Consider the following 19,703-nt stretch of genomic DNA (forward strand, 5'->3'; position numbering starts at 1 on the left):
ATATATACTCATCATTTATGCATTGATTAAATCAAATTAAATTAGATTAAATAAAATTAGTACTAATTTGTTTTTTTTGTTTTTTGTAGCTCCCTCCTCGCTTCCGGGTTTGGCGTGACATGTAACACGTCATCACGTTCCGTTCAGAGGGGCTATGGCGCTTCCTGACTTGATGTTAACGCTTGTTGCCACCGCATCCTTCTTGTCTTTCTTGTATTTATGTGTTCGCTACAGACGGACAGGACAAGTGTTTTGGGGCAGATTTTTCAGTAAAATAATGGCCCGCACGGAGAAGCCGCTGTTCCGAATCGCGTGAGTACAAAATGGCCTTCCGTGATTAAAAACAAGACGATGTTGTCAACGCGGTGATTCTCGTTAGCGTAGCTTAGCAACAGCTAGCCAGTGCGGCTGTCCTCACCAAACTGCATTCAAATATGTTATAAATTGTTGTTGTTTTGTTAGTCCCCAAACGTACCTCCCCTGAAACTGTAGTCATGAACATTTCCCGAACTTATAAAAGCCACTCTTCTATTCGGCGTACAGCAAACTACACATTCTAGCTTATTTGTTTATTTTAGGAGACGTTGTTGTGACACGCAAACCAACTAATTGTAGATGTTGAAAGGGTTTGATAATTAGTTCTGCATGGTGGAGCATCTAAAAATGGCTCCACACGACCTGCTTTTCCGCGGTATTTTAACTAATGTTCCCATTAAGTATTGTTGCCGTATTTCACTTGAGTAGGCGTGACCCGCCTGTCTTTTTGAAAGATGGTGACTACAATGTGGGGTCAGCACTATCAGACCAGTGTGTCCTAGCCTTGTGAACTGTCTTTTAGGTACACACTGTACACAAGGACCAGGCTTGGCTACATGTACTACAAGAGGCAAATGAGGAAAGCCCGGGAACATTATCCTGCTGGACATTCCACAGCTCAGCCCATGGAGATCAATGGTACGTCTGGCTTTTACAGTTGACTGTCTTCAAACAGTGGTGCAATATGTAATTTGGTTATTGTGGGGAGTACTGAGTGCCATCCACAAAAACAAGAAGGCCCCATTGGTTGGGCTGAACAATGCATGGTGTTGCATGTGCTGCAGGATGTGCAAATGCTATAATTTTAAGACCTCAGGTTCAGGTTACTGTAGTTGTACCCGTCGGTGGTTTGCATTTGAAGACAAGACATCCATCTCAACACTGACAATAGACAAACATGATAAAAGTACCCCTTGCTCCATTAATCAAGACCTTAAAAAGAAAATACAATTTAAGAAAAAAATTTACAGCCATAATAGTAAATAAAGATCGCTTCTTGGTTGCTATCAGACAACCTGGGAAGATCTGTTGATCCTAATCCACTGACAGCAGTCTTTCAAAGGGTCTGATCTTGTGCTAACCAGATTTCCTTCTTGCACTTAGACTGATATTATTGGATTGAAAGCAAACACCAACTCATTCTGCCCTCGGGGAAAAAGAGATTCGACACCACCTGCATTAGGGAAAAAATGTAATCCTTACTGAGAGTGTGTGAAGAAAAATTTTATCGGATCCTGCAACCCTTGTCTTAATACGCTTGATGTTGTCTATATTGGATCTGAGTTTACAATCATTCAGTATATGTGTATAATATATATACCAAACCCCACTACAAAGAGTTGCAGAAAGAAAGACTAAATAATTCTTCTAATGAATCTTTGCAAATGTTACAACTCCCTCATCTGAGTGAGCTGCTGGAAGAAAGCTCATTTTATACCACTTTGTTCGACACCTTGGGTCTGTAAACATCATTATTATTTGTATATCTTAATACTACATGTCTTCTTCTACCATTCTAAATGAAAAGGTTTAAAATTCAGTTACTTATTCATGACTCTTTCTCTGCCCACAGGTATCAAAATAATTCCCATCTCGGTACTGTCTGACAACTACAGCTATCTTGTAATAGACACAGCCTCCAGTGTTGCAGTTGTTGTAGACCCTGCAGACCCGCAAACAGTTCAGGTAAATGCCTCTTCTGTCAGTTGTGTGTGTATGATATCCAGAAATCACTGAAAGGCCTTTTTTTGTTCTGTTCACTACATCTTAAGCTATTGATTTTCAATAGCTGTGATTGTAGTGAATGAGCTTGTTTTGTAAATGCATTCTCGGCAGCATTCATTACAAGCACGCAAGTAAAATGACTAATGCAGCTCAATGGGCTGTTGAATAAAATGCTGCTGAAGTGTTGTTTTTAAATGGTGATTGAGTGTTTTAACAGCACTTGTGATATTTCAGGCAGTCCTTGAGGAAGAGGGAGTGGCGTTAGAGGCAATCCTTTGTACACACAAGCATTGGTGAGTGATGTAGTTTCATATATTCATATTGTTTCAATGCGTGGTTGTTTTTTCAGATTTTATGTATAAAAACAAAAGGAGATGGGGCTAATTATACAAGTGTGAAAAATAACATGATCTAAATATCTAATCTAAAGGAAACATCCACACTTAAAATGACATTTGCAGGTTAGTCATGCTCTCATATTTTAAAAGTTCACCATCCAGGCTTAAATTTGAAAAGGGAATATGTAATTAAAAATGCTTAGTGTAGGTTGAAGGCCAAAACAAATACGCAGTTTTCTAACGTGTCCACAATACTGACCAGCCTCTGCTTTCTGTTCCATTTACAGGGATCACAGTGGGGGTAACAAAGGGTTGAAAAGGCTTCACAGCTCATGCAGAGTTTATGGAAATGCAGCTGATAACATTCCTGGCCTCACACAGTAAGTCCTGGCTTGTACAGTATAGCACACTGCTTCCCACAGAGTCAGTCCGACTGTATTGAGTTCTGTGTTGATCCCTCTGTCAGCACTTGTAGCAGCTGACTTCACACTAAATTATCATGGTATGTATAACTGTTCCGTTATGACTGGAGGGCTTGTGGCCCAAGAATCGAGGTCATCCGCAGGACTGGATTGTGTTTTCCAAAATGAAGAAAACTTGTTGTTTTCTTTAGGTCAGCAGGTACATTTTAATATTAAACTTGATTTTTTTAAAAAAGGTGTGTTTTATATTTTAGAGATACTGTACATATATCAGTTTTGTTTAGAATAAATCACTTTGCTCTAAGTTTAGCACTTGTGAATGTCCCTCTCCCCTTATTAACTGGCTGTTCTGGATTTACTTTTTTGGTAGGACAGTTACATCAGAGCTGCTACATTGGCTACAAATTTTCAAGTTTCCTTTGTTTTGATTCTGTAACACATCACACACGCATCAAAAACCTTAAATCTTACATTCTCCTAATAGTACTTTCTTTTCTTTTCTGTGTACCCAGCCCTCTTTCCCACAAGGACTCCGTAACGGTCGGCCGAATGCACTTTAAGGCCCTCTTCACACCCGGACACACAGTGGGCCACATGATCTACCTCCTGGATGGCCGGGCGGTCGGCACCCCCTCCAGCCTCTTCTCTGGTGACCTGGTGTTCCTCTCAGGATGTGGTGAGTTATAAGAGAGTGGGATCCAGGGAAATGATCACGTAAAATTAAGGTTCGGTATGAAAGCAAAATTTGCTTTTATGAAAAACACACAAAATACTGAACAACAGAGATTTCAGCTTCATTTGGAGATAGTGAATTTGCTGGATTGAAAGTTTTAATGAAGAAAATCCTTTCTCTGTTGTGTGTTTTGTGTTTTGGTACAGTAATCCGTCAGGTCCGGTCCCTAGCAACACACTTCTCTGGCGCCGCTCTTTTTATACAGCAAACAAATAATTAATATACACCGGAGTGCAGGATGAGTCATCAACATTTTTTAATGAATAACAAATGCAAAAATCCCATTTTAAAATACCTTTTTGCCACCGTTGGACTTGATACTGCCGTTTAAGTGACATATGGAGTAAGACATATGTGATTTAAAAAAACAGTTAAACAGCGATTTTGACTTCATGGGGACTTTGAAAGTGTGAAGTCTGGCCCTCTAAATGCAGATTCAACAACTTCTAAAACTTGATACCCTATTTTGAACTAAGAATTATATGAGTTGAGTAAAACTGGTTCTTGCTGTTTTCAGGGAGGATGTTTGAAGGCAACTCCACAACAATGCTGTCATCTCTGGACACAGTCGCCTCCTTAAGTGATGATACTCTGTTATGGCCCGGTAAGAAAATCTTCTTAGTTGTCAGAGACGAGTAGGTCAGTGTTTGTGTGATGTGGTTTCATGTCTGCACTTTGACACACATACTGCTGCACAAATGCACTTTTTAATCTTTTTTACAAACTTTTATAAAGTGTTGTATGGGGACTTCTATAGAGTGTAAGCTATATAGTGTGTTGATGTGTGTGTGGGTCCGATTTTTAATTTCGTGTCTACTGGCTATCCCTCAGGTCATGAGTATGCAGAGGACAACCTGCTGTTTGCTGCTGAGGTTGAGCCACGCAACGCTGCCAGGGAAAACAAATATCAGTGGGTGCTGCAGCAGCGAGGCCAGAAGCTGTGCACGGTGAGAATGATACATCCCCATTGTTATGCCTCTGTAGCACGCCATCCCAAAAAGGATTCATGTCGTCCAGCACCTGGGAAGAAGGGCTTATCACCCTCCTACAGTGTACGTGTCGCCACTGCCCGAGCGCTCGCTCTCCTCTCACATCCTCACTTCCAGGCTCGAGTCGAGTCACATCTCTAAAACAGTTTGTAGAGGAGCAAAGGTTCACTGTTGAGAGAAGTGGCTATCCAGAATTTAGATGAGTTTTTATCTGCCATCTGTACAGCACTTCTGCACTTTCCTGCCCAAAACTCATTAAATGATCAACTGCATTATTTTGTCTGCATACGGCTGATACGTGAACATGAACATTTCATTTTGGGATGAACTTTTAAGCTGATTTCAGAGTCGGTGTCTTTTTTAAACATTTTTAAATCCTAAACATGTGACTTAAAAATCACGTCTTTCCAGATATTACTGAGTCGTTGTATTTCTAGACTTTAGCTTTACTTGCTGATATTTGATGGCACAACTATGCACTTTGACTGGACTGCTTGGTGATAGGCCTTTTGTATAACAGACAGTTTGACTTTTAGAACGAAAAAGCACATATGTTGATAATAACATTAGTGGCTCTGTTCTATTCAATCGCCTCGGTAAGCCATGAGAGTGATTCAGCATGTTCAGTACCAGGACCCAGAAACAGAAGCAGCTGAATGGAAGTCAGCCATCATTCATTTTATTATTTACACATGTGCTTTCCCTTCAGCGACATGTGTCTGCTGTCAAGCATGCTAGAAGCTAGAGACCTCTTCAGTTATATTCAACTATAGTGGTTCATCTGGCCTGCTGTGATACTACCTCAGCCTTGGCTTTTTGACAGTTCTACCATTGCTAGATATCCATTAGCTACATTTGAATTTGCTTCGTGGGTCGATCAGAGAGCTGAAATTCCTTCTAACTCTTAAATGCATTGTTTTAGCTGCTTTTCACGTCTGTAATCCAGGGTTTGTCATCTGGATTTGAAATGATTTGCAATTTGTGGATAATGTCCAATTAAATGCATAAAATGGAAAGCTAAAAGGTGTTGTTGATTAGATGTTTTGCAACAGTTTGATTGGGGTCAGAGGTGCAGAAGTGCAAAGCTGTGCTGGTTTAAGTTTGCAGGGAATCTCTTGTACCCACGACTCTGTTCAGCAAATGAAAGAATGCCATATGAGTCACTGTGGCCGCTAGAGAGAGACTCTTGCACATCAATTTTGAGGAGGGCTGCTTTTTGAAATGCCTTTTCCTTTGCAGAGTCCCTCCACTATCGGGGACGAGAAGCAGTACAATCCTTTCCTGCGCAGCAACTCTCCAGAGCTCCATCTGGCCCTGGGCCTCCAGCAGTTCCAGGATGAAGACTGGACCCAATTCAGGGCCCGGGTACTGGAGGAGCTGCGAAAACGCAAAGACCTCTACAACAGGAGATAGTCCTGAGAACAAGAGAAGTTAGGTAATGAACAGTGGTTCAGAAGCAGTGATCTGCAGCAGTGGTACTGTATTAACGGCAAAATATTTTCACAGAGACCAGTTTTGTCAGTTTAGAGGGGCATTAAGTAATTTTTGACCTTTTATCTACCACTAGAAACATGGTCACATTGTCATTATTACATGATGCTAATTGATAAGCCTATTACCTCTCCACACACATATGTTATTCTAATTTTGTGTTTATAGACAGGACCATGCTCATTTTTTTCCTCTCTAACAAAGAGACTTAAACAATAACATAGGTTTGCATGAGTAGCATTCTGTTTTTATACTGTAGGTAGGTACAACCAGATTTCGGACTGTCGTGTGTGAAACAGGGTGGTAAAGGTTTGCACACTACATGGATAATTTAGCATGTTAGGTACTGTGTTTTAACTGCACAGCCTGGTTTGATTTTCAGGCAACACATTGTTTTGATAGCCTATGGTACTGGCTGTATTTGGTATGCTGGTTCCACTTTTACAGTGCTGCTGAAGAGTAATTAACTTCTCTATGGAAGATGTGATTTTTGACTTGAGTATTTGATAATAATGTTTGATTTTGTTATTTTCAGCAATAAGGGTACAGTTAATTTAACAAATCACAAACATTATTTGCTGTAGGTACTCTGCTTTAAATACAGCACAATGTTTGGGGAAAAAAAGGAGTTTATACGAGACTTCCATGTGAATTTTTGCTGAATCTTGGAGCCAATTTTGTTGTAATTCTGTTATAAAGAGACCAATGTGACCGGGCTACTAGCCTGTTTTTGTTTTTTCTAGGGCTGCACAATGAATCTAAATATAGTTGAAATCGCAATATGGCTAAGTGCAATATCCGAATCACAAAAAGCTGCATTTTTTTTTTTTTTGATAAAGGAAAGATGTATGACAACACGGCTTCATAATGAAGTACTGTAGTGCTGCAGAGATGCCCTGGCCTTCAAATCTCCAGATGCACGAAAACATGTTTGTTTTCTACAGATCCCAACTAATGTTACATCATGATTTTTATTTTTGTGAAAATGAAAATTATGATGCAAAAAATGATCATTCCAACTAATCATGTATCATATCGCCACCGTAATATTTGTCAAAATAATCGCTATTATTTATTTTTTTTTGGACCAAATCATGCAGCCCTAGTTATTTTACGAAGAAGCTTTATTAGAAAATTCACTCATGAAGCAACAAGAATTTATTTGAGTCCGACAGCCCTTCTTTGTGCCTCTCAGCAAATTATTTTTGCCGAGCTTATTGTCCATGTTAAGCATTGTATTGTGTTGCACTTTGTGAACAGCAGCATGTGTGAAGGATTTATTGCATTGTAATGTATGAAACATGACTGAATGGCTGTTGAAGGGACGTTTTCTTATGTTTTAGCCTGTAGAATTACTCATAACTGCCAACAGTTATAATGAAGATAATAAAATGTGCAGAGTGCTGTTGAATCAAGTAAACTGTAGCCATACACTACGAGTTCTGACTTTTGTTTGAAATGTGTGATATTTAAGATGAATTTATGATGATGGACGTAAATTTTAATTTCTTTCTAATATGAAAATGCAGTGTGACCTTGACTGGCTCTCGCTTAAAATTTTCAGAGGCAATGTTTTTATAGCCAATTTGAAATCTATGGAAAGCAAAATTGTGCATATTTTTAATATATTGGAGGATTTGTTATACTGTGACAGTACAATGGATGAGAATGATTTCAGTATAATAAACTGTCTTCTTCCCATGCACATTTGAATATTTTAGTTGTTTTCTTTGGGTATGTGTTTTGATAAAGGATGCGTAACGCAGCCTCTGTGGTGGAGATGGGCGAGGATGCAAAGAACGAAACCTTTAAACTTTGAGGAGATATGAGCGCTCCTCAGATTCCTCCGTAGCTCCTACAGAGGGGCTCGTACCAAAGCACCTTGTCCCCTGGTGATTGTTGACTAAAATGTTATTCTGTTTGTTTGATGCAGATTTGCGTCTCATTTGCATATGTTTGAGTTATGAATACCTCCACATGGGAGACTGTTTTACTTCAGGTTACGTTTTAATGAGGAAATATGAAAGTAAACTGCTTCATTAGAGCTGTGTATGTGTTATTTGTTGTCTTTACGAGCGTTCAGAACTGACAGCTGAGTTATTTTTCCCACTGCTTTAACTTCCCTCAGCTCAAATAAGAGCATAACCTACTTTATGCACATATAGAAGATTCACTATGAAAGAAAAAGGTGAGCCGAACTTTCTGTCGACAAAACGGTGCAACAAAAAGGCCAAGGATTACAAATTATAGGATGGGGACGCTACATTGTGGGTCTCTTCTATAAATCACAGGAACACTAGTAGAAGTAGAGTCAGTAATTTACTTGATATACGAAATAACCTTTGATGCACTTCATAAAGTCAGAAGCATTCTAACATTAGCTCAAAGGCTAACTCACAGGCTATCAATTCCTCCAAATAGATAACCCTTTTTTTAACGACCAGAAACTCAATCTAAGTACACTTTGCTGTCCTCCAGTCCCTGGGTATCATTTTTCCCATTTTATTTTATTACTGTAAAAACATTCGGGCCTTTCCCACCCAAGACATTTTGTGCACGTCACATTAGCAAAAGCACAGCTGTAAGTTATAAGTTTAATTATGGAACGGCTGAGTTACATTACGCTGCTTTGGGTCAGACACCTGTGCTCTTCCCACCAAGTGAAAATGTCTACCCCTTAGGCCTACGGATGCATATTTTTAAATCAAATAATAATGAAATAAAGTTTATCACTTGAAGATTGAAAATAAAAGTATTACATTCAGTGCACAATGCATTGTTTTTGTGTATTAAAAAGGCATAATAACAATGCTAAAAATTGATTATGATAATTATTTTGCTTGAAGACAAAATTCACAGAAACTACAGAAATGTAAAATAGTAATCAGTGAATAAAATGCCCATCCATCCATCCATCCATCCATCTATCCATCTATCCATCCATCCATCCATTATCTCCCGCTTATCCGGGGTCAGGTTGCGGAGCTAGCAGGCTTAGATAGATTAGATGTGTGTGTACGTGTGAATAAAATGTATACAACAACAACAACAACAACAACAACAATAATACACTAACAAATAAAGAAAACCAAAAATAGAGTATGCAGAATTTAAAAAAAGGACAGCAGGGATAAGGTGCATGTGTATGTACTATCTATACATGTATGGACATGAGGCACATATATAATTACAGAATGTAAAGGCACAACGGGTGTATTGTTGTTGTGCAAAGATAATAAGTGTAAAATACGGCAAAATAAGTGTAAAATAAAGCAATCAAAGTGATCCAAGTGTACTGATTGATTGGAGGTGCAGCAGCGATGGTGGCAGTGAGGTGCATGGTGTTTTCTTGTTAAAGTCGCCTGATCATTAAATACAGATGTAAATCAATTAAATAACACCTAATGAGAGTTCTTGTAACAACTGCGTTGCCCTAATTGTCTCCCATGAGCCAAAAAAACATGTCATAGAGGTTTGCCAGGTCTTTATAATCTCCTCCACTCTGAGCTGCGCTCCGCTCCGTGTTTTGATTCTGATCGCATGACGTCACAAGCAGGAAGTGGATGCGGAAGTGTTCGGTAAACAGCTGACAGGTGCAGGTAGCTCTCTGACAGGACTCAAATCACAGCTCTCCGATCTAAAGATGTTGAAGGCGGTTATTTTAATCGGCGGCCCCCAGAAAGGTGAGAATACGTTTAACCTTTGTCGTGTTTTTAATGTCGGCTGCGGTCCGTTAAAGCGAAGCTAGGTTGCTAACGCTAACAAAACCTGCTGGGCTTGTTTATATCACTGACGTGGCATAATGTCAACGACCGCTAGTAAACAAAGGACAAACAAGAACATTAACTTCATAGCCTGATAGTTTTAATGACTTAAACACTGAATGAAAACATGTCGCTAACACCACTGTCAGTGCAGATATCGTTAACAGCTCTCCCTACCTTGGCTTAATCAAGTACCTGTCAGACCAATTATTTCTCGGACCGAGTGAACGAACTCCACTTGAAAAATGAGTTGTTTTGGGATTACTGCTCACTTACTGTAGGAGTTAGTTATTTAATACGTTTACTCGTGGCATTTGGACTCACTCTTCAGTTCGGCATTAATTCATTCCACCGTGCAGTTCAAAAACATTGAGAATAGTAAATCCAAATGGAGATTTGACAGGGATTATCTGCTGCCTGGTGATTACTTGCGTGCTTAGTTTACCACCAGACCCCTTAATGCTTTGCTGAACACTTGCCTGCTTATCCATAAAGGCAAAGGAAGGGAAGGCAGCTTACTTCTCAGTATCATAGCACATGCTACCTTTTCTACACTACTGAAAATAAGTTAGGGATATTGGGATATGGGTGCATATATGCATTTTCATGGATATGCAATAAAAGTATTTTAGTTTTCTATTGTAGTTTCCTTATTTTACCAAATGCACCTTATTTTGTTTCTATTTTTATTGTTATTCTATTCGGCACTGATGTTTTCCTTTTACACTTCTTTCTCTATTTTTAGTGTACTGTGTTTTGTATTTTCTTCTCATGTTATTATAAGTATTCTCTAGTCAAATAATTTCCTTCAGGATTAATAAATCTGAGTATATGTTATTTCATCTTATCTTATCTTTATTTATATAGCACATTTCAAACACAGTGGCAATTAAAGGTGCTGTATTAAAGGTTTAAATTTAAAATACAAAATTGCGGGGACAGGACACACATCACATATAGAGTTTTTTTCTTTCATATAGTTTTGATGTGCACTGTAAACATGAGGAAAAAGTGATCTGCATTTGAATCTGTGTTGTAAGTAATCAGTCAATTGTTTTGCAGGCACGAGGTTCAGGCCGCTGTCATTTGAAGTCCCCAAACCCTTGTTTCCAGTTGCTGGTGTGGCCATGCTGCAGCATCACATTGAAGCATGTGCCAAGGTGAGGGTCACTGCAATACATGGCAAAAGCAAATAGCAAATATAGTGTGCTATATAAGAGGAACGCTTAAGTATATTGTTTGAATATATCACCAGAAATGTATTATAGATTCAACTTAGAGATTGTATTTTTCTGTAAAAAGTCTTTATATGTACTAATTGTGGGTGTTATTAGTGTCCAATTTAATTTCAGTTTGGTGTTAGAAGTTTTTCTGTACAAGCTGAACAGGTTGTTCCAGTTGCTGGTTGGCATTAATAATTTCTTTCCCTCTGCCTTGTGTTGCACAGAATAGCCTTTAATGAATTCAGCCCAACAATTAACGTCTTTTGTGTTACAAGGTGCCGAATATGAAGGAGATTTTGCTGATCGGCTTTTATCAGCCCAACGAAGAGCTGACCAGATTCATGTGTAATGCTCAGCAGGAGTTCAAAATTTCCATCAGGTAAAGAACAGAGTACAAACATATCTAGTTACTTGCAGACTAAACAACGACGTGTACATTTCTTGTATGTACTGCAAATATGGATGAGTATATTTAAATAAATATATTTCTACAGTACAAGAACTTATTTATTTTCTTTATTAAACACATCAGTCAGTTAATCAGATGCACCAGGTGTACAAAATGTTCTGTACTGCTCTGAAGACATTTCTTAAGAAGTCAATGTTCTCTGCAGTAGTGATGGTACCTTTCCTGCTGGTGCACTGCCACTGCTGCATAACTGTGGGTACGCTGTTCTTCTTGTTGATCTTGACTCTGCACCGCAGGTATCTGCAGGAGTATTCAGCCCTGGGCACGGGAGGGGGCATCTATCACTTCCGAGATCAGATTGTCTCCGGCAGTCCAGAGGCTTTCTTTGTTCTGAATGCTGATGTCTGCGCAGCGTTTCCTCTCACAGAGATGCTCAGCTTCCAGAAGGAACACGGAGAGCCAAACAGCTTTGTCATCCTTGGGACAACGGTGAGATTGAATTATTTAGAGTTGTTGCTGTCTAATAGAACTTGAAAAATGGAGCAAAGCATCTTTTGAAGTAAAGCTCAAAAGCGTTTATCGTGTTTTATTGTGTTTAGCTTTTGGCATGTTGAACACAATGGAGGATCTTGATCTTGATCTTGATCAGGCCTGTCCAGATAATTACTTTATGGACTTATTGTACGATATTATTTCTGTTACAATATATCTTTAAACAAAAGAAGTGATCATGACAGGCCTATGTAAAAATTTCATTTATCCTAAATTGCCTTTTTTATGTTATTAGGCAAACAGAACGCAGTCCCTGAATTACGGCTGCATTGTTGAAAACGAGGAAACAAATGAGGTATGTGACCCTTCCTGTTTTATATTCCTAAATAGTCCCTCATCGCTATTTCACCTTGAAGTCATGACCACTCCTCTTTTTCACTCAGGTCTTGCACTACGTGGAAAAGCCGAGCACGTTTGTGAGTGACATCATAAACTGCGGTATATACCTCTTTAACCCAGAAATCTTCCAGCACATCGGCAGCGTCTTCCAGAAGAATCAGCAGGACATGTTGTTGTGAGTTGAAGCTCTCTCTCCCCCGGGGGCTCTGTGTGTGGGAACGTATGTGAATACCATTTATTCCGTTTCTTTGGTTCTCTTCATTTGTCTTTTTTTATCCCTTCCCTTATCCTCCCTGCCATCATTTCTGTTTCCACACACAATCGTCAGATATCCATACGATGGGTAAGTTTGTCTTTGAGGGCTGCACGGTGTAGTTATAGAGCACTTCCTGTATGGTGTGAGCTGTAGAAAGAAAACCAGTGTGAAGGCTGAGGGTGTTTTGTGAATGTTGCCTGTGTCCTTTTTTGCCAAAATATGCGCCTCCTAATTTGCAAGCAGCTTTATTTTATCTTATTTTAGTGATTATTGTGTTCTTACCAAATGTTGTCCTTGAAACAGGACCTATTGGCGATCTATTTGCCTGCCAGAAATGAAAGGAAAAGTTCAACGCTTTAGGAAATACGCTAATTCACTTTCTGTCGGGACGTTTGATGCCACTCTCGTTAGGGCTCGACGGTATGGCCTTAGAATAATATCCCAATATTTTGGAGCTATATTTGGGATAGACAGTTTATATCTGTATATTATGAAAAACACAATTCATAAATGCTGGGAATTGGCGACAAAATCAAATATCACAAAATCTTTGACCAAATACCTCAATATTGTGACAAAACTGTAGGGATGACTGTTGGTACTTTGACAACATTTTAACACAATCTGATCTTTGATAAATAATCATCTGTAATGTAGATATAACGACCAAGTGAGTAAACGCAACTATTAGAACAAGTAGGTAAGTTCAGTTCATTTTACTGTAATGCAGCTTTTAAAACCAGGAAAAGCAACAATAACACCTTATCAAAATATAACGATTTAAAAAATCTAAGATGCTTTATAGCCTCATATCACGATAAGGATATAATATCGATACATTTCACAGCCCTAATTCAGGCAGATCTATTAGTTTAGCCTAGCTTAGCACAAAGACTGTAAACAGGGGGAAGTGGCTGCCTGCCTCGGTCCAAAGGAAACAAAATCCATCTAGCAGGATTTCTAAACCTCATTAATTAACACTTTATCTGTATAAAAACCAAAGTGTAAAAATGCCAATTCTACAGAGTATTATTTGTCAGACTATTTCTTGGTTGTCTGATAACTGCTCAGAGCCAAGAAACAGTCCGGCACATGGCCTGTTGTCACTTTTACACTTGAGCTCTTGTACGGTTTCATAAAATAAATGCTGAATAGTGAATTTTACAGCTGCTGGTAGGTGAATCTTATCACCTTTGGCAGTGCTAGCTGCTGCTAGCTGTTTCCACCTGTTTCCAGTCATTGTGCTAAGTTAAGCTAACTGCCAGCTTGCTGTAACTTGAGAGTGGCATCAATCATCTCTCTTTGCCAAAAAGGAATTTCCCAAAATATCAAACTGTTTTGTTTTAAGTCCTAGAGCAAAGACAAAATTCACAAAAAAGAAAAACATATACAGACATTGTCTAGTCTTAGGTTTAATGTTTGTCCTATTATAGCTTGCTTTCCCGAGTGCACCACTGCATCCAGAGTTTCGTAATGATCTCTTCACCTTATGAAGAGCAAGCAGAACTTCACTAACTTCCTATATTTTGATTTACTTTTATGTTGTCCCTGTTTCTTCTTTAGCTTCGTTAGCCAACACTAATTAGATAGATCGCAGTTGGTGGAACGTTGTGTTACAGTCTCAGTTTACAGAGACGCTTATGTAACGGCCTAGGATCGTATGAGTTCTTGCTCCGTTTGTTAGTTGCTACACCCCCAGCTGTGCTTTTTCCTATGAACATTCGAAACAGCTTCCTGTCTGCACTCTGGTCACTCACAGAAGCCTTCAGTAACACATGGGATCAATATTCGGATATTTTCCTTTTACATTTCTGGAGACTGGACCCTTTTTTCCCCACTTTGTTTGTTTTTAGATGTTCACTTTGGTGCATTAGAGCTAACATTCGGCACCCCAAGGACACTGGAAATATATCAAAAGGTCAAACCATGCTGTGCATATTTCACCTGCGAACATCGATAGCACTTAAATCAAGCAGGGCACCGAATCAGCAAAATTGTTGAACACATCACAGATACTTGATAGAGAAGAGAAGAGTTATACCGCAAAATCTCTCGGGGAGTACTTTGCCTCTAACCACATCCCCTCCTTTTTGGTAAAACTTCGATTATGGGTGCTATCCTTTAAAATATTCTTTTCATCAATATTTAACACTCCGTTTCATCTCGGGGCTCTCACAATACACCATGCCAGAGATCCTGATTAATATGGAACACATAGACTCTTCTACTTAAGTTTTGGATCACTACTAGGTAATCAGCGCTGGTTTCAACCCAGCACTGACACCATCAAAGTTAGTATCAGTGATGAATTTAAACTAACTGCTCTCATTTTGTTTTAGAAGCCGGATTTTAGGGCAATAAATTCATGTTTTTCTCCGGGTTTGAGAAAGACTTTTTTTGAGGGAATGGTGCCACTGGGTTGTTTCTGCACATAACTGGTAATTTGTGGGGTAAAGAGGGGGCAACAAGAACTCATCCTCAATTCTTAAAGTGTTGTTTTTGTTTTCTGGTCCAATTCCTATAAGAAAATAATAATACAACACATTCTGCATATTTAAATTGTTCATTAGGTAGTCGGGGAGAGCGGCGAAGTTGGTCACCGAAGACTTTAAAATGAGTATGTTTGGGCTCGGCTCTAATACCAGCCCGCAGATCCTGTCAGTATTCATGGCTGTAGAGGGAGCAACCTTGTCTGCAGTGTCTCATCATCGGCTTAATATTATAGTTGTAATATAAAGCATCCACTTTAAGGCCACGACTTTTGGGAAATCAACCTCATTTTTAAAGTCTCAATTTTTCAAGAAAATACGAGGGGGGAAAACACCGACAGTCATACCTTTCTCATTTTATGGCCTGTTTTTCTGTTTATATCCCAACTTCGCCTTGGTTTTCCTCTAACTGTGCGCACAAGATTGTATTTTAATAAATGACTCCCCGGTTTGTAAACTCGGTGCCATAAACTGATGATCTGTCTCTTGCAGAGAGGAGCCAACCAACGGCTGGCACCGAGCAGAGGCCATCAGGCTGGAGCAGGACATATTCACTGCCCTGGCAGGACAGGGAAAACTCTACGTATATAAAACCCTCAGCTTCTGGAGCCAGATTAAATCTGCAGGGTGAGTGCACATTTCATAAATGCTGTCACATTAGACAGGGCATAAATTTGTCTTCGCAACGTGGACAACCCCGTAGCCTGTAAAAATGTTAGAGAAGAGAGACATTGCACTGTTGTTGTGCTTATAGACAGGAAATATCACTTTTTACATTACGGGACCTATAAAAACACCATGTGGGATGCTACCTGTATTGTTTTTAAGCAAACATAAATTTACATTTGAACATTTAAAACGCTGTAATTTAACAACCAACACCATACAGTGCTGCCCTAATCCAAAAGAAAGAGTGTGATATTTATATCCTTGATATTCATACTTTTGTTGGTATTTTGTTGTTTTTCCAGGTCTGCGATTTATGCCAGTCGTCTGTACCTCAACCAGTACCACACAACTCATCCTGAAAGACTGGCCTCAAATAAAGAGGGAGGGCCAAAAATAAGTGGTGAGATTTATTTATCTTCTGTGGCTTTGTTTCCTTTCCCATATTGGAGACGAATATATTCACACTTCATTTCTTTTCCGTAGGTAACGTCTACATTCACCCTACAGCCAACATTGACCCCACAGCTGTGGTAAGCATCTTTCCCATCTGTCCTCTTGTGCTTTCCCATAAATACATACAAATGCACGTGTGCCATTAACAGAACATTCTTTTTGTAAAATACTGTATATAAAGCTAACAGGGGAAAAGTAACACGTGTATGTTTTTCCTTTCTCAATCCAGTTGGGTCCCAACGTCTCCATCGGCACTGGAGTGACTATCGGTGCTGGAGTCAGAGTTCGAGAGTCCATCATCCTCCATGGTGCAACTCTACAGGTGAGCCCCTGTGAAGCAGTTTCCTGGCTTTTTGCAATACTTCCACATACATAAGTGAACTAACTCTTAAAGATCTCCACCATATGTATCAAGGCATACCTAAAAAAAAAATTCTCTCCTGTTTGTGTGACATGTTTTTTGAAGAAAAAAAGTATAATTACGACACTGATGTCCTTAAAATGGCACATATTCCTTCGCCCTTGTTAAAAAAATCAGAATATATGAATGTGCAGTTATTTAACTGCAAAATGTCTGAAGTTGCTGCATCACACTTGTGTTGTCTGAGTACTGGACCAGGATTGGCTCCTCCAATCAGTGGCTCATTTGTGAAATCATGCTCGGAGGCCCATCTCTTAAAAATCAGATTTTAATGAGCACAGAGAAAAATGTACACTTTCAGCAACAAATTTGAAAACAGCCTCCTAGTCTCAAACTCTGCACAGACATCACTCTCCACAGTGAAGCACAAACATTCAGGCTGTAGGAACACGAAGAAATACACATTTTTGACTGGAGGGGGACATGAACTTTAAGGAAAGTCTAAGGAAGCCTTTTTTGCTTCAAATATCGACTTGACTCGCAGCAGTATAACCATCAAGTTCGGAATTAAACTGGATCTAACCCTCGGTGAGTTGAAGGGAAATTTATCTGCCCATTTACCGCTGGTGACATCTTAACATTTTATTATAAACATTATCCACTCTTCAACAGGCGTCTCTGGAATTTATCTTTAAGCTCCTCTGTCGCAGCAGAAATAAAGTTGCCTGTGCCTCTCACAAAGATGTCATTTTTAACGATTTGGAGGCTGACATAATTTAATCCCACGTCTCCAGTGATGACTGGATGCCTCCAAAATGAATTGAGACTGCGGGTGACTTATTGATTTTCATTGCATATTGCCGACAAGGACAATTTGTTTGTTGAGCTATAATTCTAAAGAAGGTCCATGGCACATTTTTAGAGTGAAGTTATAAGTAATCTAAGGAGCAGTATCTCACAGTCTACAGCAGATCTGAATACCCCTTGATTTTCAGTGACGGTACAGTTATCTGATGGACTATTGTCATGTCATTTCTTCCTGTAGGATCACTGCTGTGTTCTGAACAGCGTTGTGGGATGGGACAGCACCATTGGCAAGTGGGCGAGAGTCGAGGGGACCCCAAGTGACCCAAACCCCAACGATCCCTACGCAAAGATCGACAGCGAGACCCTCTTCAGAGATGGAAAACTCACACCCTCCATTACGATTCTCGGTGAGTGTGCTCTGACCTTGTTTTCTTCAGATGAATTGTTAAATATTCATTATATTCAGCATCAAAATACGTATATTTCTCTTCAGCAGCATTTTTCATTTAGAACTTGTTCTCAGAAATGAAAAGTTAGCGGGTAAATGAGGGTATGGCTTCAGATTTCCAAAATCGGTTGCTTGAAGAGAGAAATTATAGGTAATTTTATCAGTATTGGCCGTGGGAAGCAGGTAAGTATTAGTTATCGGTATCGGCTGAAAAAATCCATATCATGCAACCTTAATTTTTGTGGAGTTATTTGATATATTAATACAGTACATGCATTTGGTTTAACATGTATTCATAATAAGTCGCCAACATGTCTCAATAAATCTATTAGAAGCCTTACTGAATTATACAGATGTCATTATAGAGCTGCAACAGTTAGTCAATTAATCGATTAGTCACTAGAAAGAAAAACAACTAATTGATAATTGCTTAGTCATTTCAGTCATTTTTTTAGCTAAAATGTCGAACATTTGCTTGTTTGAGCTTCTTAAATGTGAGGATTTGCTGATTTTCTTCATCATTTATGATCATAAATGAAGAATGTTTGAGTTTTGGACTGCTGATGAATCAATTAATCATGAAATTTTTTTTTTTTTTAAATAAAGTTTCTGCACTGCACTTCTCAGAGATCACCTGTCAGAACAGTACACCCAGTTCCGACACAAAGAAAACTAAATTTAGCATGTAAAGTATGCTGAATTTACAAGAATGGCCAAATGATTAAGAATTCATCATAGACAGCGTTTCAAAAAGTTTATAAACTTTCTCCTAATTCAACACCTCACAAAATTGAGTGATTTTATAAGGGAGTCTGGGGAAATTCTCTGCTTCTAAGCTCCTGACTTATGTTGACTGTATTCTGTGTGGCTGCTTTGACCTATAGTATGTTGGATATAAGTTATCCTGGTCACTTACGTTAACACAAAACATGAACATCGCACACCACTTACAAGGATGTCATTATATGGACTGACTCCTCAGCACCCCAACTGTGACTGACTCCCAACATCCCTGCATCCAATACCATACGATCCCTGTTATTTGATTTTCTGTGAGTTGTATTCAGCGATGCTCTTCTTAGCCCGTTCAGCCATGCAAGAAATTGCTGTTACTTGTAGCAGATATGTAAAAGCCATCACATTCTACATGCCAGGAGTGTGAGAAATATAATGCTTTATGTCTTGTATACCGTAGTCCACTGCACAGAGTAAACACAGCTTCGCTTTTTCTCCTCAGGTTGTAACGTGACCATCCCCTCTGAAGTGATTATACTCAACTCGATTGTCCTCCCGCACAAAGACCTCAACCGTGGCTTCAAAAACCAAATTATTCTCTAGTTAATCTTCCTCACGCTTCTGTCCACTTACTGTCACCGCTGAAGGATGCAGCTGGACGCCTGCCGGCAATGCCTTTGAGTTACTGTATATAAGATGTCAAGAGTGAAGATATGGGACATTCATTAAATAGTTTTGAAAGATAGATTTTTATATATTTGTCCTCCAGCCTCTATGCATCATTGGGTGTCAGCAACATTAGAGAGAGGCTAATCACGCATGTTGATTCACCTTGGAAAGTGCTGTCATGCCAGGGGTTTATATTGGTTTTTTATTAACTTTACCGAACTGTAAAATTAGTGCAGACAGCAGTGTAATATATTTGGTTGAATGTAATAAGATTTTTTTTTAAAAAGTTTATGGACGACCTGTTTCTCAAGGGCATGTTTGACAAACAAAGACTTGTTACTTCGGCGTGAGAAGAAAAATATAAGAAAATAAAACTCTCTTGCTACTGACTGGTTAATTTCTAGAGGTGATTATTTGTGTGAAGCTCTGATTAAAACTCTTTAGCATCTTCCTTGTTGGTCTCAACAATTGACTACCACCAAAATAAATCAGCGGGCTTGAGATTTACACCGCAAT

At 39.1% G+C, this 19,703-nt stretch overlaps 2 protein-coding genes across 4 annotated transcripts; both read left to right on the forward strand.

The window, feature by feature from the left end:
- The first annotated feature begins 147 nt into the window (after positions 1-147).
- Positions 148-8,057, forward strand: pnkd (PNKD metallo-beta-lactamase domain containing). The gene is made up of 9 exons (XM_084362370.1): positions 148-312; positions 839-954; positions 1,889-2,001; positions 2,275-2,333; positions 2,666-2,758; positions 3,313-3,476; positions 4,051-4,137; positions 4,365-4,480; positions 5,762-8,057. The coding sequence occupies exons 1-9, from the start codon at positions 155-157 to the stop codon at positions 5,933-5,935; spliced, it is 1,080 nt and encodes a 359-aa protein (XP_084218496.1). The 5' UTR covers positions 148-154; the 3' UTR covers positions 5,936-8,057.
- Positions 5,870-19,584, forward strand: gmppaa (GDP-mannose pyrophosphorylase Aa). 3 transcript variants are annotated; one of them, XM_084362369.1, is made up of 13 exons: positions 5,870-5,957; positions 10,840-10,937; positions 11,276-11,379; positions 11,706-11,898; positions 12,197-12,256; positions 12,345-12,475; positions 12,629-12,643; positions 15,538-15,672; positions 16,017-16,114; positions 16,198-16,244; positions 16,397-16,489; positions 17,574-17,742; positions 19,021-19,584. In XM_084362369.1, the coding sequence occupies exons 2-13, from the start codon at positions 10,905-10,907 to the stop codon at positions 19,119-19,121; spliced, it is 1,179 nt and encodes a 392-aa protein (XP_084218495.1). In that variant the 5' UTR covers positions 5,870-5,957; positions 10,840-10,904; the 3' UTR covers positions 19,122-19,584. The 3 variants fall into 3 exon arrangements, with proteins under 3 accessions (XP_084218495.1, XP_084218493.1, XP_084218494.1); XM_084362367.1 differs by lacking the exon at positions 5,870-5,957 and adding an exon at positions 9,544-9,696; XM_084362368.1 differs by lacking the exons at positions 5,870-5,957; positions 12,629-12,643 and adding an exon at positions 9,544-9,696.
- Positions 19,585-19,703: the final 119 nt, after the last annotated feature.

Source organism: Pagrus pagrus (genome assembly GCF_965226575.1).
Source record: "Pagrus pagrus genome assembly, chromosome: 9".
NCBI classification, from domain to species: domain Eukaryota; kingdom Metazoa; phylum Chordata; class Actinopteri; order Spariformes; family Sparidae; genus Pagrus; species Pagrus pagrus.